This window comes from Copadichromis virginalis, linkage group LG6 (assembly GCF_057382275.1).
Source record: "Copadichromis virginalis isolate Kocher_CV1m ecotype Utaka linkage group LG6, C_Virginalis_male_GT1.1, whole genome shotgun sequence".
Lineage (NCBI taxonomy): Eukaryota > Metazoa > Chordata > Actinopteri > Cichliformes > Cichlidae > Copadichromis > Copadichromis virginalis.
Window position 1 is genome coordinate 34,934,542 of NC_140623.1, and position 24,935 is coordinate 34,959,476.

General features: G+C 37.7%; 2 protein-coding genes across 2 annotated transcripts; both read right to left on the reverse strand.

Moving 5' to 3' along the window:
• Nucleotides 1-1,638: 1,638 nt before the first annotated feature.
• Nucleotides 1,639-9,494, reverse strand: LOC146708309 (stromal membrane-associated protein 1-like). The gene is made up of 10 exons (XM_085460140.1): nucleotides 9,176-9,494; nucleotides 8,587-8,720; nucleotides 7,482-7,567; nucleotides 7,291-7,366; nucleotides 7,039-7,101; nucleotides 6,840-6,915; nucleotides 4,929-5,056; nucleotides 3,957-4,173; nucleotides 2,989-3,326; nucleotides 1,639-2,310 (listed from the first exon to the last, which is right to left on the reverse strand). The coding sequence occupies exons 1-10, from the start codon at nucleotides 9,291-9,293 to the stop codon at nucleotides 2,176-2,178; spliced, it is 1,371 nt and encodes a 456-aa protein (XP_085316266.1). The 5' UTR covers nucleotides 9,294-9,494; the 3' UTR covers nucleotides 1,639-2,175.
• Nucleotides 9,495-11,448: 1,954 nt separating this feature from the next.
• On the reverse strand, nucleotides 11,449-18,699 carry cenpk (centromere protein K). The gene is made up of 10 exons (XM_085460147.1): nucleotides 18,615-18,699; nucleotides 18,292-18,381; nucleotides 17,496-17,552; nucleotides 15,728-15,791; nucleotides 15,556-15,602; nucleotides 15,389-15,471; nucleotides 15,124-15,222; nucleotides 14,333-14,468; nucleotides 14,199-14,252; nucleotides 11,449-12,139 (listed from the first exon to the last, which is right to left on the reverse strand). Exons 1-10 carry the CDS (start codon nucleotides 18,615-18,617, stop codon nucleotides 11,984-11,986), a joined length of 789 nt encoding a protein of 262 aa, XP_085316273.1. The 5' UTR covers nucleotides 18,618-18,699; the 3' UTR covers nucleotides 11,449-11,983.
• Nucleotides 18,700-24,935: the final 6,236 nt, after the last annotated feature.

Genomic DNA, 24,935 nt, shown 5'->3' on the forward strand with positions numbered 1-24,935 from the left:
CTTTACTGAGAGACTTGCTCTCATGCACCTAACTTAAACTTTATAACAGTAATACAGTGAGCATGGCATAGTCACATCTACATTGTGTTGCTGAAATGAATATCCATCAAAGTTCAGGAGACAAGCTCTAACTTGACTTACTTGAAGATGCTTTGTGTTGGTTTAGATTCATTGTGCTGCTATACAGAGCTCTATTGTTAAATAAAAGCCTCTAGCTCAAGTGAAGGGCTACAATGCGTTGGCATTACTAGCAGTGCACAGAGAACAAGTTACTGAAATAATGTAACCACAGTCCAGCGAACCTCTTCCACTCTGCTCTACAAGAGGAGGAGTGACTCACAGCAGAAAAACGCCTTTGGTTCACAGCCCACAGGGACTCTCGGTCCGCACTATGGTGCAGTGTAGTTTGGGTCTTAAATCCCATTTTTTTTAAGTCGCTGTGAAATACTTCTGTCCAGCTAAAACTTTCCACTGTCTCAACACTGTCATCTAGAGGACAGCAGCAACATACTCTTTTAGAGAGCTGTGCTGTGCTAAATGTCAGATACTCTCAATGTTGGGAATTAGAATAGCAACCAGAGGCTACATGTCTCTACCAAGCAGTAAAATTCGAGTTAACTCGTGTGTAGGTAGGTAGTATCATGACTTCAAATGTAAAATATGGTAAATTCCTTCTATCCTATTCCCAATTTCAGGTTCTGGATAATGTTACGAAAGATGTTTTTGCAGAGCAATGTGATGTCAAGCTGTGATACATGACCTTTTGGATATAATTAGTTCATCCAATTAGATATTTGTGGGATATTTTGTCATGGTTTTGAAATATTGAATTATGGTTATTAAAAATTAGAATCAAGACACAGTGACCATGAGTTCAAGTGACTCGTGGTCATAGCAACTCATGAGAAAACTGATTGTGCCAAGTTTGAATATTCAATAAGTATTGCTTCAGTAAGAAGATGGAAGTGTACATTACTGGTTCTGAATTATAACCACCTCACGTGGGGATGTTCTTGGTTTGCAAAGTACCCACCGTCTATTTTTCATTCCATCTTGATGATAAAAATGTGTATTTCACAGCGACAATGTTCTCTTCCCGTGTGACTCTTCCGCTTGAAGGGGTGGCTCTGGGTGTGGTTCAGTTGGTCTCAGGAATAGTTTGCATGTAATCAGTAACCCCACCCAAGTGTGAAAAACCAACGCTTTTTGAACAACTGCCTCCATGAAAACAATTCATAAATGTAACCTGTGTCCTAAAATTGTAAGGACTAAGTAACAAAAACACATCAAATCAGGAACTTCAGTTTAGTTCATGATTTTATGAACTTTGGGCCTGAATGCTTGTCCCAGGATCGAGAAGCACAATAGGAATGCAGACTAGTGGATTTGTGAAGAGGGAGTCTCGTGCTTCATCTATGTACAAGGCCAAAGTGCTTTGTGTGAGTCTGCTAACAAGAATGCATCCAGGGTACATGTTGTGAAGATTATTAAGTTCACTGTGTTTATTTTTAGGGCCACAGCAGAACTAGATCGAATGTTAGACAAATGAGAGAAATAAAAGTGGGTGTGTCCCTGCAACAATTACATTTCACCAATTTGAGACATAAAAAAAAAACTTTGACATCTGTTTTACAGAACACACGTAAAAGGAAATTATTTATTATCACTTTAATTTTATAGGGGAACCACCAAGTACTTTAAAAGAAGGTTATACAGCGCTGTACATCTGGGAGCAGTGTCAACTGACCTCATAGTCATACCCTTCTCCCTTTAAATACTATTCATTTAAATGTTCTATAATCTTATAATGATACAGTGATACAATAAAAGCTTGTTTAACTGGTCCTGCAGCTTTTCTGATATGTCGATGTTGATGATGGGACTGTTGTTTTCTTGTCATTTTTTCCAAAAAAGGAAAATAAAAGTTATGATCAAAAACCATACGACAGGCAGAAACTGCCAGGCTGTAATCCTGTATGACTCCCAATTCACTCACACAATAGAGAGAAAGAGAGACAGAAAAGGGAGAAGGAGAGAAAAAAAAAAGAGATACAATTTTCATGTTCTGAAGGCTGGTCTGTGATCGAAATGGGCATCAGTTCATAGTGAGGTACGGAGAAGCACATCCTGCAACCTCGACTTTTACTCTGCCCAACCACCGACCTGCATGAAGGCTCACTTCCATAGCTGTGTGCTCAGAGTCTGGCCAGAACCAGTGGGAGCCCACCCGCCCATAGCTGACGGAGGTTGACCAAAGGCCATCTGACCACCCGCGCCATTCAGAGTCAGCCCTGACATCTGCTGGTTCACCTGGGGATGTTACAGAGGTTAGTGTGAGTAACACTAGAGCAGGATCACCTACATCTGACTTATTACCACACCTTGCCTGGATTAGAAATAATCACTGAAGATTAACTGGGACAACATTATACTACTACCCATCCACCCGCTAGTAGTTCATTACTGAAGTTCTGACTGTGTCCCAATTCCACCCTGCGTGCTAACTGTAATAAAACTCTAAATAATGTAATGTTTTATGCTAATAATAGATTAGTCTTTACAGCTGTGAGCAGCTCCTACAATTTCTGCATACACTGCATTATGGGAAATAATTGTGTACAGACAGCATGCAATTTTTATAGCATGTGTACAGATTGCTTTAAGTTCATCTTCAATTTGAGTGTCCACACTTACAATTAAACTACTTACAGTATATATTAGGGATTTAGTGCATAGTTACAAATCTGCTGCATGCTTGTGCTGCCATCTAGTGAATACTGGATGCTCCATCTCTACAAAGTGTACAGTAGAGGGCTTCACAATGGACTATTGTGCAATGCACCAACTCTTCTGGGTGTGGTCACATTTGAGAAAAAAAAGTCTCCTGTGACTGTGACATACTTGAAACCAGTAGCACAAGTCTTAACATGAGGTCTCTTGTTAAATAACCTCACACAATGCTGCAGTACAGCGAAGCTATTTCCTTACCTGACCCATGTTCCACTGAGCCTGCTGGCCAGGCTGGATGGCATACATGCCCTGAGCAGGCATCATGCCTGTAGGCATTGCACCACCCTGTGGTCCCATCATTCTGGGGGCCATTCCCATCATACCGGTGGCTTGCGCGTTCCCCATGAAGCCATTAGGCATCGTCATCCCAACCATCATTCCTGGACTGGGCCCCATCATGGGTGCACCGCTCTGAGCCATCATGGCACCCATGACAGTAGTGGGTGGCATGGCTGTACCCATACCAGGGAAGGCCTGGTAACCAGCTGCTGCCTGGACAGGAAACTGCATCTGAGAGGGGCCCATGAACATGCCAGCTGAGAGGAGGCAAGAACATAAAAAAAACAAGTTAGTTTTTGAGGTATGGGTCTGTTTTGAAAAATTGCTTGTGTGTTTTAAGGAGTCTGTTAGTTAAGCAGGAAAATAAGTCAGCAAAGCTCTGTGAGACTGAGCTGCAAAATACAGGTATCTCCTTGTTCCTTGTGGATCATGTGATGTCACCACATTTGCATTACTTTAACAAGCAAAGTATTAGTCAAGGGCAGTGGTTCCCAAAGTGTGGGCTGTGGCCCTCTGGTGTGTTGCTAAGGTACTGCAGGGAAAAGGAGGCAGTTTACAAAAAAATAAGAACCAGTTTATTTTCAATTCAGTGGATCAATGACCTTAAAATACTGCATTGCATTTAAATAACAAATAAGAATCCAGGGTTTCTGCATCTTCTAGCTCATCAATGGCAGGGAAAGAATTGCATCTATTAGGTGACAAAACGAAAGCTGTCAATGTAGACTAATTAATCCAATAAAAACTAAAAGGACTCATAGGTCAAAAAGAGTTGTGGTTAAAGTTTTAAGCATGACTGTTTCTACATAAAATAGATTTTTCTTCGTAACAGGGTTGAATTTACAATATGGCACTGGTGTTATTTCAGTTTGTGTGTAAATCCTTACCAGTGGGGGGCTGCTGGGACATGCTGTTAGTCCCATACAGAGACAAGATGGAGTCCTTGGACAGGGGCTTCTTGGCTGCGTCATCAGCTTTAGTGGTGCTACTGCTCTCACTAAACAGGTCGAGGTCTCCCTGTAATGACCCTGAGTTGGCTACTCCTCCTGACACTCCAGGTGCTGGAGCTTGTGTCGGAGTGCTTGCCGAGTTATTGGAGCTCACCTGGAGGCAGGAAAGAGATTGAGATGTTTAGAAGATTTAAAGTCCGATGACAAAAAAAGCACCCATTTTTGTGACAAATCTATGGCTCACACGGTTTTATTGTGTGCTGTACAAATGCAACTAAACAAAATTTACAAATTAGCAGACAACTACCATTAACAAACAGCAGTAGATCCTTCAATAACAGTACTGTTTGGGCGGTCTTGTTGGGGGGCCTCTTTTAGCTATGTATAAATGTAGATCATAAATACAAAATGGGCCTATCCTGCATGATTACTCTGATTCAGCTGTGATCTATTAGTGAGATGTTAGTAGCCGACACCCCCTGAAGGCTTTATCTCTATAATATAGGTAACAAAAGAGAATTATTGATTAAATTGACCAAGTATTAATATATTTAAATTTTATACCTAACTGATAAATTCTTTGATTAATCAAAATTAATGAATGCAGTGATAATAAAAGTAAACACTGCATTAAGCCCCATTTCAATGTTAAGTCAAGAGTGCCTGATTTACTGCATTCATATTCTGAAGTGTGTTTCTGCCTCTCTTTCATTTAAACTCACTGTCTCTCAGCACTGGTGATACTGTCATGCGGGCTATTGACGCTGATGGTTATCATTTGCCTTTTTATTTTTTACTGCACATTTAATTTCAATTTTACAACCAGGCAACAGTGACTGTTAAGCCCTGCTGAGCAATAATCGGAATTTGGATTTAAATCTGAACTGGGAAATGCTTTCTCAATTTTACCTGAGAAAACTGAGCTGTGGATGTGGATGAGGGCAGGGGATTGGAGACCATGGGGCCGAATATATCCAGGTCATTATTCTGGCTTGTGCTTGTGCTACCGTTGTTAGCTGATGCAGCTGCTGCTGCGTCTGTGACAGAAAGAAGGAAAAATTTGTTTTACAGGTGGAACTTAAAAAAAATACATCAGGAAATAATAGTTCCCACTACCCACTGACCATTTCCTGATTGTGGTCTGCATTAATTAAAAGATCTTTATTTAAAGTTCAGGAATATAATCCTTATAGAACAGGCTAATTGACATAGAAAGGGTGTTAAAAGTGAACAGAACTGCTTTCATAAAATGTTTTCTTTTCTTTTTTAAATATTCAACTGTAAAAACCTCCCACAGCTACAAAGCTGCCCACGCAGTGAGAACAACAGCTAGCGCAATAAAAAATTAATCAGCTTAGCCCATTTAGCTCACTAGCCACAGAAGAAAAATAACAGTAAACATGATATCCAAATAATGCAAGCAACCCTTAAGCCAGTCAAAAACACAACAGCATCTTCTTTTAACTGTAAATAAAGGAAGCCTCTTTAATAAAATGAATTATTCCTATGAACCAAAAACCGATCATAGCTATAATGCTGAAAAAAATAAAGTACAGAAATTTAAAAGCAAGAACTAATGTGAAGATATCACAATTTGATGACAAAGGCGCACACTGTTCAAACAAAACAGCTGAACATTAAGACAGAAAAATATACATAACTTCCATTTCCATTCACATCAGAGTTCCTCTTGGCTCAGAACGAGCTTTTGGGGAGTGACTATTTATGCAAACAGAGCTTGTCCTCATACTGTAAAGGAAACATGTTTGTGTTTATGCATTCTCCTTTATTTCTGACCATTTGAGAAATCAAAGTTGTCAAAAATGCATTAATAAATGAAAAAAAATTCTACAAAAGAAAAAAAAAAGTGCCTTAGTTAATAACGCTTTGGAAGAAGTTGCTAAAATCTATCCATGCCAGAAAACCTTGCATGTACTAAAAGACCTACTTTAAGTGATCTAGCAATCAAGCCAAAAGAAAACCTATACTTGGTGCAAGGATGGCAGAGATATCTATGTTGTGCAATCCAGTGTTGCCCCTTCTTCTTTCTTTCCTGCTACACTTACTTAATACTGATCCAACAAAAGTTATACTCTAGATAAACATCAGGATTTAAAGTAGAAACAAGAAGTTACATGTCTACTGCAGCAGCTGAAGCACTTCCTCTTTTCAACTCAAAAACCTTGCAGTGGTTTTTTAAATTGAAAGCAACAGAAATAATATCACAGCCACAAGTAACAGCAGCGTGTTGAAAAGACGTCAGCGCAATGTTGATACAGACAGCGGAGAAGACCAAATGGTGTTGCTATCTATCATTTACAAGTGAGATGGTTTAGTTGCTGTGTTACAGATATGCTGATAGTTGACGCAACCAAACCCTTTAAATATGGTACTTTCTCTCTCCTCCATTGTTTGGTAAACACATGCAGAGCCACATGTTTGAAACGAGAAGATAGCACAGCTAAGGGTGGAGACAATCTTTAACGCTGAACCAAAAAGTAAACAATCTCAGGTAACACCACAGCATCAAGATGCAGAGCTGAGCAAAGTGTAGAGGTAATCACCATCACATAAACAGTGATTTTACAGTGTAAATTACAGTGTATTTTGATTGCTAGATGTCATGTACTACATCCAGATATCACCTTGGAAACTTATCTATACTTAAAAATAAAAACAAACTCAGACATATTAATTATCCTAATTCTGTACACAATATATTAGTCAGAACTTTCCCACAGCACATTCTACTCTCACTAAATCCCCCAATAAGGATGTCCTCTGGCGGTGGTGCTAAACTTGAATCATTTTCACACTCACCAAGGCCTAGTAGGTTCACAGAGGGTTCTGCAGTCTTAGCAGGGCTGATTTTGGGAACTGGCTTGGACTCTTCACTCTTTAAAAAAAATGAAAGGGTTGTAAAATTCAAAAGCAGAACAAACTTAGTGTGGATAAGAAAACAATGCTAAAGGGCATATTGAGACAGGTTTATTATTACTGGAATACATGCGAGACTTACCTTGGTGTAAGATGACACCTTGCTTCCTCTGTCGGGCTCCCTTTCTTTCTTACCATCTTTTGGCTGATAAAAAAAGAATAAAAGAAAGAAGAATGAGTGAGTACAAAACATTATGAAGATCTAGATCAGAATCGGAATACTTTATTATTAACTAAGGAAATTATGTGGGTTACATTTGCTCCAAGAACAGACTAAACTTAGAAAATAGTACAATAAATGAATAATTTCATGAAATGTTTAGTTGATACATACACTGGTGCCATTGGTCACATTCTTGCTGTAGTATTTCTTCTTCTCATATTTATCCCTGATGAAGAATTCCACTGCTCTGAGGTCAGGGTTAAGAGAAAAATGTAACTCCAAGAAAAGGGAAAAAACGGTTAAACATATGCTGCATGGCACTTTTTTGTTACATTTGTGGATTTACTCTAAGCGAAGGATACTGGTCTGTTTGAGGTCTTCTAAAGCTATCTGGAAGGTTGGCCTCATAAAGCCGCCTGGCCTTGGTATTACCCATGTCCTGTATACTCTGAAGAGAAGACAAAGATGTAAACAAAATGGATAATGTTAGGATACAGTGTTTCATTGGGGCAATCAATTGACTAAACACATGATAAGTTCGCTCATAACAAATATGGCACAACAGATAAAAATGGGTGTACAATACCTTATGTGGCACTTTTCAGATATGAGAAAATAGCCCCCAGGTGATAAGCCAACTTATGCAGTTTGACTGAATAGTTTATATTGTTAAGGTTAAAAATACTGCAATCAGTTTTGGTTTTAGTCATTGACTGAGGTTTGACACCAATATTTCTTCAATATTCCTGGCAATTAAGTATTTAACAACACAAGCCTGGATATTTTGAAGCTGTCATTAAAATGTCAACTAGTTGTTAGTATGACAGCAAGTTCACTTGTACAGTAATTTGCAGTTTAAAAAGTGGTTATTAAAGTAAATTCTAAATGACATAAATGAAGGGTATTGATAGTCCTGATGACAGTGCATAATGAAAATTAAAGCTTGACCCACATTATGGACAAGAAATTATGTCTTTAGCCACTGAACAGAATTTCCTGTTTTTGTGTCTGGCCAAGTTTCCTGAAGTGCAAATGAAAAATCAGCAATATTGTAACAGCTCTGAACCATCAAGGAAGGTTACATTTAGTGGAGAACACATATGCCCAATCAAAAAAAACATTTCACAGTTTCTAACCATATTTATGCTTACTGTACATAAAAAAGGATTAGAGAGCCAATAGCGGAATACTTGGCAAAGACATTTAAATGTCACATTTAAAAAAGGAGAAATGCATTCAGTTCTTGTGTTCATTTACATTTTCTGCTTTATTTATTTTCAGTGTAGAGAAGTTATGGTACACCTTTAAGCTGTTTTGCATTTTTTGTATTCATGTTGTGCCAGTAAGCAAATCAGTCCAGAGGGACTTAGACCCAGAGTCCCTTGACCTCTCAGCCCCCAGGGCTACTGCCCGGTAGGTCAGTTCAGCAATGCACACAGGAAAAGTGGAAAAACAAGAAATCAGTACCTGGATTTGTTCTGTTGTCCATTGGTCCAGGTTGACTGATTTCACTCTGGATATGTGCACTCCCAGGTTCCTGTGGATGCCAGCACATCGGATGCAGATAAATACCCCCAGATTCCAGGATGCCCATCTTGGACCTGTTAATGACAGTTAAACCCAGTTTGGGAGGTGAAGATACAAAAACGCCGGAAGAAACACTCAAACATTCTAGTCTTTGTTGTGACTTGAAACGTAGGATGCAAGTTCTACATTCTTTGTCAATGATCTAATTTAAAAAAAAGTTGGCTGAAGTTTCTTAGAAAGACCTGACACAGTTTGTTTACCGCTTGCAAATCCCGGTAACTAAGCATACGGCGACGAGGGAGAAGCCCTGTGGGGAGCTTATGTAGCTTTAGAGAAGTTAGCATGCTGGTTAACCACTTAGTTTAGCTTAAAGGGAAGAATGTCAGGTGACTAGCTTGGGCCAGTTAGCTAAGCTAAGCTAAGAAGCGCGGATGTTATACTGTTAGTTACCGTTACTGTTTGATTCTGAGTGAAACTGCTAACTTTGTACAGTTAAACAATAAAATCGCCGACAAAACGAACACCACACCTTTCGCCTCGCAGTCGGCGCAGTACTTGTTGTCTTCCTCTCTCAGCATTTTGGACAGGATGGCCTGGTGCTGTTCGTTGAGTTTTTGGGCCTTCTCTCTCTCCGAGCGTGTCGCCATGCTGTCGGCTTTGATCGGGCAATCTTAATTAAAAGAATTCTAATTTATTCAGTGGTCAATCGAGAAAAGTTTCCGATAAAATAGCATAATCAGAGGTATGATCGCCTCCGACTGGGATATGAAAACACCCGGAACCGGAATCGCTTCTCCGCCCACAGGTATTCTATAGCTGACGCGGCGGCCTCACTGGATTGGATGGGAGGCGTGACGTTGAATGACGCAAAACATTTCTGACGAAATAATTTTAACATTTCCGCCAAGAAACTGGAAGCTTAGCCTTAAAAGCAAGGCCCTAAACAAATCTCTGCAATTAAAGAAAATAAACACAAAAAACCGTCTAAGTATTTTAAGTACTTGGTAGCTGAAACCATCGATCATTGCATATACAGGGAGTGCAGAATTATTAGGCAAGTTGTATTTTTGAGGAATAATTTTATTATTGAACAACAACCATGTTCCCAATGAACCCAAAGAACTCATTAATATCAAAGCTGAATGTTTTTGGAAGTAGTTTTTAGTTTGTTTTTAGTTTTAGCTATTTTAGGGGGATATCTGTGTGTGCAGGTGACTATTACTGTGCATACTTATTAGGCAACTTAACAAAAAACAAATATATACCCATTTCAATTATTTATTTTTACCAGTGAAACCAATATAACATCTCCACATTCACAAATATACATTTCTGACATTCAAAAACAAAACAAAAACAAATCAGCGACCAATATAGCCACCTTTCTTTGCAAGGACACTCAAAAGCCTGCCATCCATGGATTCTGTCAGTGTTTTGATCTGTTCACCATCAACATTGCGTGCAGCAGCAACCACAGCCTCCCAGACACTGTTCAGAGAGGTGTACTGTTTTCCCTCCTTGTAAATCTCACATTTGATGATGGACCACAGGTTTTCAATGGAGTTCAGATCAGGTGAACAAGGTGGCCATGTCATTAGTTTTTCTTCTTTTATACCCTTTCTTGCCAGCCACGCTGTGGAGTACTTGGACGTGTGTGATGGAGCATTGTCCTGCATGAAAATCATGTTTTTCTTGAAGGATGCAGACTTCTTACTGTACCACTGCTTGAAGAAGGTGTCTTCCAGAAACTGGCAGTAGGACTGGGAGTTGAGCTTGACTCCATCCTCAACCCGAAAAGGCCCCACAAGCTCATCTTTGATGATACCAGCCCAAACCAGTACTCCACCTCCACCTTGCTGGCGTCTGAGTCGGACTGGAGCTCTCTGCCCTTTACCAAATCAGCCACGGGCCCATCCATCTGGCCCATCAAGACTCACTCTCATTTCATCAGTCCATAAAACCTTAGAAAAACCAGTCTTGAGATATTTCTTGGCCCAGTCTTGACGTTTCAGCTTGTGTGTCTTGTTCAGTGGTGGTCGTCTTTCAGCCTTTCTTACCTTGGCCATGTCTCTGAGTATTGCACACCTTGTGCTTTTGGGCACTCCAGTGATGTTGCAGCTCTGAAATATGGCCAAACTGGTGGCAAGTGGCATCTTGGCAGCTGCACGCTTGACTTTTCTCAGTTCATGGGCAGTTATTTTGCGCCTTGGTTTTTCCACACGCTTCTTGCAACCCTGTTGACTATTTTGAATGAAACGCTTGATTGTTTGATGATCACGCTTCAGAAGCTTTGCAATTTTGAGACTGCTGCATCCCTCTGCAAGATATCTCACTATTTTTGACTTTTCTGAGCCTGTCAAGTCCTTATTTGACCCATTTTGCCAAAGGAAAGGAAGTTGCCTAATAATTATGCACACCTGATATAGGGTGTTGATGTCATTAGACCACACCCCTTCTCATTACAGAGTTGCACATCACCTAATATGCTTAACTGGTAGTAGGCTTTCGAGCCTATACAGCTTGGAGTAAGACAACATGCATGAAGAGGATGATGTGGACAAAATACTCATTTGCCTAATAATTCTGCACTCCCTGTATTGTGTGGAATATCTGCACGATTTCACTTTGTCAATTCGTATTTTATTTTCTGTACATTGTTTGTAAGTACAAACATAGTTTTAAACATGATTAAATGATCACCTCACTAAAACATTTACATTATGCTAGTTGTTTTCGTACAACAGTATGAAGATACCCAGAGATAATTTCTTCGGAACAATAATTACATAGCAACACCACATCTAAAGTTTCCAAATTTATTAAACATGGACAAGAAAATGTATAAACACAAACAAAATACACACACACACACACACACACACACACACACACCATTACTGAACATATTTTCCTAATTTTCAAACATAATAGAAAACAGTTAAATGAAACCAAAATTAAGATTAATTTAAATTTATGCTGATAAATATGAATTCTCATGAAAAACAGACATACACATGGGATTTCTAGAAACACATACTTTGGATAAAACACTCATACATTTGAATAACATTTGAATATGTAAAAATGGAACTAGAAAAATAGGTGCGCTTACAAGACATTTTAACTAAACAGTATTTAAGAAGTCTAAATAGACAACCATAAAAAAGTATCTACATAGAAATGTTACACATGCATTTAGTAAATTCAGGAACACCCTAGCATCACTGTTTCTCCACCATGGACTTCCTACTAGCTTACAAAAACATGCATAATGGTTTCCCTGCACAAGCAGACTCAGTTTCAGCACAGTGCTTTAGATTTTTAATGCACCAGTGCTTCAGAAAAAGGTTTCCAAGCGGAGCTTAAAGTTATTCTCATGGTGTCTCACTGCAATTCCATAACGGAGCAGCATTTCTACATACGGTGGCCAGAATGTGTCATCTATCGCCACATAGGGGTCGTGTGGTGTGTTCAGAGCCTTGTTCATGAGAATCTGCAGGTTTATAAAAAGGGAGATGAAGACCAGGCTGAAGCATATTTGCAGTAAAGGTACAAGTTTAAACAGTTTTATAAGTTTAGAGTTTTATTTTGCCTTTACTTCCTTTACTTATTGAAGGAATAGGTGATGGCCACTAACAAAAATATAGGATATTTACATGATTATCAAGAACAGAAACATTCAATCACAGAACAAGTTAAAAAAAAAAAAAAAAAAAATCATAAAAGCTGCCCTCAGGTCTAAAGGTTAAGTTGATATCATGCCTTTTGGTACACATCAGCTTTTGCTGCCATGGGTGATCATTACTGTGAATCGATTAATCACTACACTCTCGCTTTTATAGCACTTACGTCAGCCTTTTTGTCCTTTTACTTTGATAAACAAAAGCAACATGACACACCCACACAGTCCACATGCGTCAGACCTGCTGCTTTCTTTGCACTTGTGTGGTTAAAATAGGGCCTTAAACAGCATCTCTATAGAAAATGTAACATTAACAATGGGTTTTTATAATTTCCAGTTCCACCACAGCCAACAAACGTAGGGCTAATTTATATGTGACTTGTCGACATAAGAAATATGCAGCTGTTAATAATTAAACACATATTTATTCTATAATAGGTCAAATATCTGTTGGTGGAGTGCCAGCTCTTTCCTAGAGGTTGATAACTGGGGGGGTTTATCAGAGATAATTAAATTATCTTCAGCAAAATCTATTATTTATCTCAATATCTAGGATACTTTTCAGTCACATACAAAAGTGTCAGTGGCTGATGTGAAAAAAAGGAAACACTATGTGTGAAGCTATCTTCAAAACAGAAGTATTTCAAATATTGGGATGAAAATTTAGGGTTTTTTTCCTGATCAATGTTTTACTACTCCATTCCCTAATGTAATTCACCCCACCTTGAACTCATCTTCCACTCCTACCGCACACCTCACCAAGGTCTGGCTGTTATCGTACATGTCTGGCACCAGCCTCACATGACTTCCTCATGCTGTACCACACTTCCTCTCTTGGCACCCTATCATACCCTGTTTGTAGATATACAAACACACAGTACAACTCCTTTCGACCTTCAATATTTCTCCATTAATACTATAAAAGCAAACATTGACTCTGTAGTGCTATGTCTGGGCAAGGAGCCATGCTGCTGCTCACCAATCATCTCCTCTCTTCTCAACCTAGTTTCGAAAACACTTTCCCATATCTTCAAGGTATGCCTCATCAACTTTATCCCTCTATAATTGCTACAGAGATGCACATCACCCTTGTACTTGAAAATCTGTACTTCATTCCTCAGGGATCCTCTTACTCTTCAGGATTGTGTTTTCTCATTTTCTTCATTCATGAGCTCCTTCAGGCGCTCACCACACTCTCTTCACTTGTTAGCACATTTCCATTTCTGTGATAACGTCTTACATATCACATCACATGCTTCATACAAGTCATTTTCACCTTTCTTAGTGTCCAGCCTCACATATAACTCAAGCCTTGTACTTTGCCACTTCTCTCATTGCTAACCTCCCAGCACTCATCCATTTTCTTCATCTCCCAGACTATCCCACTTTTTCTTTGCTAACCTCTGCATTTGAACAGATTTTTTTTACTTCCTCCTTCCAAAACCAAGTGTCCTTGTCCTTTTTCTTCTGTCCAGAGGATACCCTTTGGGCAGTTTCCCCCAGAACATTAGCTCTACTTTGCCAGCCATCTGGCAACACTTCCGTACCACTGACAGCCTGCCTCAACCTCTTCCTGCACTCTCCACAACATTCTTCCTTCTTCAACTTCCCTTCACTCGCTTCCTCTTCTTCATGCCCAAAGTCATCATACAGACTACCATCCAATGCTGCCAAGCTACATTCTCTCCTGACACCAACACAGGGGGCCTCTATGCGGTCCATCTTTCCTTTCACATTTCTCTCCTCAATATCAAACCTCATCACCTGTTTCATTCACCTACCTGTCCAAAGCCAAATACTGAGATTTTTTTTGATTACATAAAAAAAACTCGAGTTAAACAGTTCGTTTTTTTTGTATGAAAAAACTCACCTCCAGAATTTCATTGAGTGAAATCAAGTTTTCATGAATCTCATGAGGAACGTTCTGAAAATTAAGATAAAAGACTGTAAGGTGCAATGAATTCATAATAAGGCACTTTTCACATGCAAAGCCATAATCTACACCTTCTTCTTCTTGTTTGTACTGGAATCCTCCTGAGGGAGAGGAACGTGCTTCTCCAGGATGTACGCCAAGCTCTCCATCAGCCTTTCCTGGTAGACCTTCATTTTCTGTATTTTTTCCTTGATGTCCTGCAGTATCCTGAAGAATGCATGCACATGCATCAACAAGTTTATAGATTTATTTTTCTACTTTTAAGATTAGGCTTAAAACTTTCCTTTTTGCTAAAGCATATAGTTAGGGCTGGATCAGGTGATCCTGAATGCTCTCTTAGTTATGCTGCAATAGACGTAGGATGCTGGGAGATTCCCATGATGCATTGAGCATTTCCTTTTCAGTCACCTTTCTCACTCACTATGTGTTAATAGACCTCTCTGCAATGAATCATACTTGTTATTAACCTCTGGCTCTCTTCCACAGCATGCCTTTTTTTCCTGTTTTCCTTCTCTCACCCCAACCGGTTGCAGCAGATGGCCCCGCCCCTCCCCGAGCCTGGTTCTGCCGGAGGTTTCTTCCTGTTAAAAGGGAGTTTTTCCTTCTCACTGTCGCCAAAGTGCTTGCTCATAGGGGGTCATACGATTGTTGGGTTTTTTTCTGTATGTATTAGTGTAGGGTCTACCTTATAATATAAAGCACTTTGAGGCGACTGCTGTTGTGATTTGGCGCTGTATAAATAAAATTTAATTCAACTGAATTAATTTATATTACCCTTGAAGCATTTCTGTTTTCTGCTCTATTCTGTGTAAATAAACACCTGATCCCTTTTGGTTTAGTGTGACGCTGCCATCCTACTCACGTATGTTCTGACAACTTCTCCTTTTCAATTTGAAGTCGTTCACTGTGACCACTGGCAGCAGCCAGCACCTGTTTCTTCTCCTCCAGCCATTTTAGCTCACTAACAACAAACACACAAGCATCACATTTTCACAACTATACACAAAGTATAGCAAAGGGAAAGTCTCTGGATGGTCTCCTTCATCCAATCCTGAAAGGCATCCATAAAACCAGAAGAAGGACAGTAAATAATGTAATATGTACAGTGTAACAAAAGGGTTACATACAGTTCCTTAGTCTCTTTCAGTTTGTCTCTTTTGGCTTCAAAACAGGAAGCAACCATCTCAAGTTCAGAGCACAGCTTGTGCATCTATGGAAAAAGTAAAGATTGCATAAAGTGAGTGATGCATGTAAATGAGCAAAAGCAATAGTTCACTGTTTAACTTAACCACACCTCTTCTTTTCCTGCTTCGAGCAAAATCTCAGAATTTTCTGCCAGCACTGCATGAAAAATAAAAAAGGTCAATTGTATTAAAAGATAAAGTACACAACATTTATGATTTATATCTTTTTTTTTTTTTTTTTAGAAACCTGAAATCACCAGTTGACCAGAACTGATAACTTACATTGTGGTTCCACTGTCGACCACTGCTTCAGCTCAGCTTCTGTTGCAATCAGTCTTTTTACTGACTATAGAAGGAAAAACAGTCACGAGGAATAGAAATTACAATGATGAGCCACAGTGAAGCTGTCTGACATCAAAACAAACAAACACAAAACTCACTTTATCAGCAGCTACTCTTGGTTGCTCCCTGATTTACAATGAGTCGGCACAGCAGGAAGCTCTACAAATATTTAATCTGGCAGGTTTTTACACCGGATGCCCATCCTGACGCAACTCCAAAGAGATGTGCATCTCCTCCTGGGATCAAGCATGGGATTTTTTGCTTGTTAAGCAAATGTGTAAACTACTACACTATGGAGCCAAGGGTGCATTTGACCAGGCATGAAATGCTATGTTATTGCCAGCTGGAGTCTCTAACCTCACCATTTAAAGCACACTCAGCTGTTCCTTTTAGTGTTGCCACTGCTGATGCTCACAATGTTTACATTTTTTTACTGCTTGAATAGCACTAATGAGCTGTTTATGACTATACAAACTATTAAAAACTAATTGCTCTTTTTGTAACGTATCTTGCCTCTGTAAACACCTTTCACATACAACATGTTTATGATTAATGCTAATTTTGAGCATCAACGGAAACCAAAAGTGCCATCTTGGCCTCTTCATTAAGTCATTTTATGCAAAATTCATATGTCCTGTAACCATGATACATGTAAAAGATGTTAATATTAATGATGCAAAGATTGTGAAATTCTGGGCTGGTAGCTGCTTGAAATTTGCAGTATGGCTGATGATTAATCCAATGTTTTGTTGGCATTTTCTATTATTTAGTTTTTGTTGTTCATTTTCTTGTTTGTGTTGGGAAAATAAAGAAACCTCTTTGAATGATCGCGTACAAAGACAAATTTGATGCTGTAATGTAATGGCTGCAATTGATTAAGATATTTTATTTGCTGATAGGCCAAAGGAACCCACTGACGTAACCATCATCCAATTAATCAGCACACACGTAAAGAAATGCCAGAGGTGTAACAATTTTGAAACTCAGACCAAAACCGCAACAAAAGAGAGTTTGCAATACTTTATCACAGTTCCAATTTACAATACCAACTACGAGCCAAAAGCTCCTAATTGTTCCTAATACACGGACATCAGGCTATTAGGAGAATCAGAAGCTACTGGAGCCTAAATAAAGTAGGCAAGAGTATTACTATGGAGATTAGCATGGTTTATCTGGTGAAAATTGTAATGTTTATGCATCATTCAGGTAACAAACTGGAATTACTCACATATCGGGTCTGTGATGGAGTATATACTTTTTTTTTTCTTACAGTTATTTTCTACCACATTAAAAAAAAACTGACAAATGTTAAAAACCATGTTAAAAAAGATATGAATTTTCTCAGATATTTAAAATTAAGGATTTCCACATTTTTTCTGTAACATTAACCTCCTAGGACCTGGCGTCCACATATGTGGACATCACATTTTCGGTTGTCTAGACCACAATTCTAAATTTTGCTCTACAAGGGCCTGATGTCCACTTACGAGGACATTATATTGCCACCGTCCTATTGAAATTTAATTTGAACGTCCTCATATGTGGATATCAGGTCCTTGCAGAGAAAATCAGGTAAAAAGATAATTCTTTGTTTTTACATTCATCAGGTCCCAATCAGCCCAAATAGCAAAGAGAAAGAGGTTGGATCTTAGGAGGTTAAAGCAGCGAAAGCAATGAACAAGTGAACATTTGGAAACAATCATCTCACCTGTTCTTGAGGATTCTCACAAAAATCTGGCTCACACAGTATAATCTCATTCTGAAGCTGTAAGACAAACACAGTTTATCATTTTACCCATTTATCACAAAGTGTGTGACAAGGGGCTAGAGATAAAGTATCTACACATTTTAAAAACATATTTACATATGTGATGTGGTCAGATTTTGGTTGGTTCTAGTTTACTAGCCTAGTCAACTATTTTGATTCTCAGAAGAAATGTGGTTCAAGAAAAGTTGCAGATCTCTGAATGCATCGACACTGAAACCTAATGATGATTACCTGAAAGAACCAAATCTAAGATAAAAAAAAAATAACAGGTAAGAGTGTTAACAGCTAAACAACAGAGCATAGGCCTATCATATAAGACTATGGAAAAAATATTTAGTTTCTATTCATAGTAGTTTTCTAATTATACAAGAAAGTGGAAAAATGTACTGAATTATAATGTAGTAACTCTGAACAAATTTTGCCAAAACTTTAACTTGCATATCTTGATGCATGCTCAGTCAACCAGTTAAGAAAATGTAGTTTTTAGCAGAACTGTTTCATCACTAATCCAAGTGACTTCTTCAAGAACAGAATCAACTTTTTGAATCTTATGTAGAAACATTTGTGTGAAAATAAAAGTGGGAAAAAATCATATCAACTTCAGTAATATATTTCTCACATTGTACCACCTCTTGGTCACCCCACTTGTTGCAGTGGCTCCATACTATCCCAATCCCCCCAAAACAATATGTATGGTAAGACAAAAAGTTTTTGGACACACTGGATTCACATGTACCTTTTCCAGCTGCGCAAATTGCTCCTCACAAATGTCCAGCAGCTCAGATTGGGCGGCCTCTGACAGCTGCGCTGCTGCCCGGCCGTCTGCCTGAACACGTAAACAACAAAGACGCATATTCGTGTACGTTTTAATCTAAAGAAAAACTGGAGCGGTGCAAGTAGGTACAATTTCTTCTAGAGCTTGTTAGCTACAGGCTAAGGTGAAAAGTTGAATGTACGTAAACACACGTTAGCAAGGCATGTAAACATTATATAATATCGTGCGTTATATTAAGCACGTGTAAATGACGAGAGTTTTTTTTAGACGACGATCAGTCTTACCATGTTTAACAACAGTTCCCTACTTCACGGACCACAACACTAGACGCTACTCGCTTTTCAAAATACCGCCAACTTTGATGACGTATCATCCGCGACAGAGAGGATGTTGGTGAGCGCCATTGTTGCGCTAAAATGCGCAAGCTTGTTAAAACGTTTGTAAACGAGTTTTTGCATAGTTTTAGATCCCACCAGGTATCCGTCTTCCCACATGAAAGCAAGGGTAAGTACTGAAACATCTTTACAGAGCCATGAACACCGAGGGGCTGTTTTTCCCTCTTTAATAGAAAAAAATACATAAAAAGTCTAAACCCTACAGACTATCAACCAAAGCAAAAATAAATTATATGGTAAAATTAGTTAAAAAACAAAGTATTGAATAATGACGAATTCAAATAAATTAAAAAAAAAAGGTTAATTATTGATTAAACGTGTCCCAAAGGAGGGCCACATATTTTAGAGGGAAAACATTTAGATAGACGCTTATTTATTGCTTACTTATTTTATTACCGTAACTCCTTCTCAGTGACAACATCAAATTGCCACTGGGACGCTGACACGATTATGTATGATCAACTCAGAAAAAACAGATTAGACCGTTAGATACAATGGGCTGTTTAAGTGTTGATTGTCTCAGAACTCTTGCCACAGGAGTTGATGTTTAGCATTTGTTCATAATGAGTATATAGCGATTGCTAAGATGGGCAATGGCAGTACCTGATGTTGAATATGGTTCATAAAACTGCACGGTAACAGGCCTGACACGTGAAATTTTACTATATATATATATATATATATATATATATATATATATATATATATATATATATATATAGTAAATATATATACATACATACATACATACATAATCATTTATAATCTCAGTTCTAATGTCAGATAAAATGCTGACATATTGAAAAACAAACTAAATGTTTATGAAAAAGCATTTTTAGTTACTCTAACTGCCGAACTTACCTATATATGTTAGAACAGTTGTGTTTATCAGATATTCTAATGGTTCCTCTTAATAAATGTGTTTATATTATTAATGTATTTAATACTATTTTAATATTTTCATTTATTTCATATATAGTAAATATATTTTTCATTATTCTAAATGTGTTTATATATGTGATGTGTGTTCACATGTGCTCGATTATGTTCTTATGTGCATACAAACACTAACTAACATGTACACGTGAAAATAGTCATATACACATGAGATCACAGACACTGAAAAGAGAGAGGCTGAAAAAGAAATGGTGATAAAGAAGTTGAAAAATGCCGTGGTAAAGTAGCGTGAAACTAGTCATTACAGCATAGTAACAAGAAAACAACAGAAAGCATGTCTGGTTGTGAAAGGCCAAGAAATACAGTCTGTGTGTAGTGAGAGGATGAGGATGAGGTGATTGTTACATTTTTGATGAAACCAAAGGTTTAATGTTATTCACATGCAATGTTGAATTATTGCACGTGGTCTAAAATACCCAAGTTCACACTACATAAAATATCCAGTATTATACAATTTAAATATGACAGTTAGCACTTTTCATAGGTTCATATCTTGACTTTCACTTAAGCACCGCTTGACCTGCCCAATTAGTACGAATACCATTCATTAACCCACAACCATACTTGTTATACTTGAGTGCTACACTTGTGGATTTTCACTTTATGTATGCATTTGAAAGAATGACTTATACCTGAGGTATTTCTATTTTGAAAATATTAAAAGATCAACACTCATTCTTTCAACACGCAAGGCACGTGTAGTATTAATATCATTCATTATTCCAAGAGCATGTCAGGGTAGAAACTCATTAGATGGATTTTTACAAGGTGAAGATGTAGTAAGACTGCAGGAAATGAGGATGATTTCATGCAAGTGTACGAAGTAAAACAAGAAATCTGTTATTATCCTCAATATGGCATCATTAGCTCTTTAGTAAGTCTGATAAGAGATATTCACTGAAAGAAAGGCTTAGAGAAATGAGAAAGAGTCAATAAGATGTAGGAATCAAGTTATTAAATTCATACTCATCTAATCAAGAAATTACTATTTTTATGTTATTAGTTATTTATTTTATTTTTAAAAAAACAACACAATTTTCTTAAGGACGATGGAGGTTACATACTCAATATCTGCTTCCTTTTAAATCTTGCTTTATGTCTTTTTACATACTGTTTACCATTACGATTACATTCCACCTCTAATTTTATGTTTTCATTACCAGTCTTGTACGAACTGTTCCACCAGCCTGATATTGATCGTTCAAATAAAGCAATCTAAAAATATGTATCATATTTGATAATTCAGTTGCAGCTTTATAATATACAACCACTCTCATACACACACTCTTTCATACACACACAGACACATTACACACAGCATGGCTGGTTTGCTGCTCAGTGAAGTGCAGGTCACTATCCCGTTGACACCAGCAGGTGTCTCTGTTTGTCTCAGAAGCTAAGCTGGAGCTGGCTGCAGCTTGTAGCTTGTCATCAGCTACACTTTTTTTTAAAGGATGGCTTAAATTGGCATGTAACGGTATGGATAGTAAGTTTGTTTGTTTTGCTTTTGTTTTCCTTTTTGTTCACCCAAATGTATTTTGACCTCATATGATTAAATGATGAGATATTTAGAATTGGATGAGCTTCCAGATGACTTTAGTGAAAATGCACTTTATTCACTTTTTTTCCCCCCACTTGTAGTTTTTCATGCTTTGTTCTGTGCACCACACAGAAATCATCAATACATGTGCTAAATAACTCCCACCTGAGGCCACAGATCTAACATTTTCTTCACTTTATCCTTCATCTTTCCTTCAGGGACATATATTCATGTGCTGCTAATGGATTTTATGATTTTTTTTAATGTGTAGAGGAGTTTCTTTACAGCATTGTTTCTGCTTAAAAAATCCGTTCTAAATAGTATAAGTAGATGCTGTTGGAACATAATCTATATTAATTTTAGACTTCAACCACCACCATCGCTAGTTGAAGAAAAGCTCCAAAGTAAACACTTCATGAATCATTGAATTTAATAACTCCTACATTTTTTTCAGGTAAAGCGGTCTACATGGTTTATAATTTATCTACCTGCAGACTTCTGATTACCTTTTAGATGAGTCACAGCACTTAACTATAATTGCAAAACATTTTTGAAACTATCCTTTCTCCTCCATAAATCATTCACCTGTGATCTGAAACAGCCTTCTGAAAACCCAGCCTTGTGGCAATATGTAAAAATCTTTATTATTCTAATTTTATTCTAATTTTAAGAATCCAAAATATATAAAATGCAGTACTTGATGCAACACTTTTCTTCTCTGCCACCCACTTCTCCCATTCTTGTTTATTTATAAAGCACAGCAGCACAAAGGTTTTGCTTTTTTTTCCACTTTGAGTTAATGTATCTGTATATTTGTTGCAAAACTCTGGATTAGCAATTTAGTCCAAATAAGCCGACTGACTCTTTCTATCTGATTATAGTACAGTGGACAAACAGCAGAAGCTAAGTCAGACCAAATATAGTTGATGTTTTCTTGCTACATCCCCGATTTCACACAGCCTTGATTATTTGAATGATCAACTAGAATTTGATTAATATGCAAATTTCTGAACAAACCGTTCCATTTGAGCCTTCAGCGCAGCCTAATTAATCAACAGTTAAAGGAAATTAATACATACATCAATTCTGTCAGGAACATGCTTAGTTCAATCGCCCGTAAAATTGAAGTTTGAAGTATTAACTGGCTCCACAGGAAGGCTATGATTAAAACTCTACATTTTGGCTCTATTTAGATATATAGAGTCATTTAATTCGAGCCAAATATCAGGTCATTTACAGATCTCCTTTTTAATACTTATTCATCATCATCAACAACAACAACAACAACAACAACAACAACAATAATAATAATAATAATAATAATAATAATAATAATAATAATAATGCATTCAAGGATTATTTGAAGCCTATGGATTCAAATAATTAATTTAAATAATCAAACAATAGATTAAAAAACCTTTTTCTTCTAAGTTTGTGTCATATTTTTAAATGAGAACAAGGTCGTAAACATTAAACAATTTAATTTCAGTGCTCTCTTTGCTGTCACCTGACTATTGCCTCAAATATGAGTGTACACTTTGCCCCTGACACTGTTTTCCACAAGGTGCAAATAATAAAGGAGAGAGTATAAAAAGGGGAGGGGAAGAGATGAAAAGAGAGAGGGCTGTACTATTGTTTCAGTAGGGACTCATGCATCAAACTTCAATTTTCCGGACGATTGAAGTAGTGATTTTTTCTATCTTGAAGTGAAATACTGAAATACACTTAAGACCTCCAGATTAATTACCACGAAGTGGTCCCTCAGACTGTAGTATTACTTATCACCGGGCCCGCCTGACAACCCCTCATAAAATAAGCAAGTGAAATCCATAAACTTACCTGCCTTAACACTCTCTCCCTTCATAAATATGCTTGATTCAGAATAGGCTCCAGAGCACGCACATAGGCACCCGCCACCCCCCCACCACACACACACATACACATACACATACACACACAAAATAAATTAAAGACTGACATGTTCATATTTGCAGATCAATTTTCAGAATAATTGAACTGAATTGATTTTTTTCTTTCTTCAATTGAAGTGTTATCTAGAATTTAAACCTTGATAAATACTATGTACACCACCTTACCACCTTATTTTGCATGTATAAAGTGCACATAATCATTTTATAAATAATTTATAAAACAATATAATGCAGTTGTAATAATATTCTGTGAATTTTACAGTACAATATTTGCCAGCAATTAAAATTTCTTCTTTTGTGCATATTCTGTGTTATGATCAGCGTGTTTATTAGGCTGCAAGTTAATATCAGTTTATATATCAGCTTCCAGTTAGTCCACTTGAGCTGTTATACTAATAAACACATGTATTTGCTCCCTGTTATAAACCGTACTATTTATAAATGCAGTATAAGGGCATTAAAGCAAATTTTAGGCTAATGATTTTTTTAAAGACTCTAATTTATCTACAGAGAATTTACAAAAGCTTTGGTCACATTAACATCTCCCAGGCCTATAAACTTATTTAGCTTATTTAGGTTGACTTGGTTAAAATAAAAGTAAAATATAAAAAAGCAACTTCTATAAAACATTAACAAGAAGACAGCTCTACTTATCGTTTCTGTTAACAAAGAGGGTTAAATGGGAGTTTGCCTTTTGAGCTTCTCTTCTGGACACTCTTTCTTTCTCACATCACCATGTTTTCAGCTTCATTAAACTCCTTAAAGACAAAAGAAATAAAAAGGCAGACCAAGAAAAAAGAGATGAGAAGAAAACAAACAAAGGACTCCCTAACCAGACTTTGGCATAAATGTCACAGCCCAAACTCTTTATGGCTCCCTACTTAACATTAAAAACACTTCCAACAAAAATCCATTTCTTGTTTAGAAAACGTTCTTGGACAGAAGTCAAACATATTATTCCAAAGCTAAAAAGCGCAGAAAGACAAGCGGCTCTCAAAAAAGGGGCAGTTTCATTGTAATTCATTGACTTGTTCAAAACGCCAAGCAAAGAAAGGGGCTAGACATTAATAGCCGCAGATGCCCTCATGAAGGGAGAGTCTATGTAGGCATTATGGCCTTTGTTCGCACCCAGTTAAACTGTTTAAAAGGAGGGTTAACTCAATCCATCAAATTGTCTGAAATTGTGAGGAAATTTCAAAAACCATATGGCTTCCAAACGTTTGCGTCCTTTTTGTGCGGTGGGACACACTTGTCTCAGTATTGCTGCCTGCGGGGGACCGGCCCTGCTCCTTTGTGGCTCGTCCCATCAGGGAACGCTGCTCATTTGTCCCCACTTTTCATGCTTTACGCTCAAAATTACGGCCCAGTCCCGCAGAACAAAAAAGGTCTATAAAGGCCCGGGGAAACTGGCCCAAAACTTTGTGTTTTTGTGGCTTCCTCGTCTTTTTTTCTCCGGCACCAGATTTGTGTTTCTCACATAAATTTTTGCCACGAATGGAGAAACACGTCTAAGGGTCAAGAAGCCACGATACGCATTTAGGATGTGAAAGGGGATGTGAGATTCCGGGCCACAAAATGTTTAGAGCATCTTAGTAGAAAAGGACACAAAGGAACAAAATAGTAACTCTAAATAGGCCGCTGTTGACGAGCTTACACGCCCAGATTTGGCAAGGGGAGCCGTTTCTAAAATCATTTTTCTTCCCTCAATAAATAAATTAAAAGGGGCTATTATATCCACAACAAAAACCTAAACAATATTTCAAGAACTGCAACATAAAAGAA

Bases quoted from the DNA above. Each gene is read 5' to 3' on its own strand.
- cenpk (XM_085460147.1), bottom strand. The intron at 14,469-15,123 runs GTGAGTAGGATG...TGCATTCTTCAG, and splicing joins GAGAAGTTGTCAGAACATAC to GATACTGCAGGACATCAAGG. The intron at 14,253-14,332 runs GTGTAGATTATG...CTTAATTTTCAG, and splicing joins GTACAAACAAGAAGAAGAAG to AACGTTCCTCATGAGATTCA.
- LOC146708309 (XM_085460140.1), bottom strand. From the start codon at position 9,293: ATGGCGACACGCTCGGAGAGAGAGAAGGCCCAAAAACTCAACGAACAG. The intron at 8,721-9,175 runs GTGTGGTGTTCG...TGTCATTAACAG, and splicing joins CGCCGACTGCGAGGCGAAAG to GTCCAAGATGGGCATCCTGG. The intron at 7,568-8,586 runs GTACTGATTTCT...TCTTCTCTTCAG, and splicing joins GGACAACAGAACAAATCCAG to AGTATACAGGACATGGGTAA.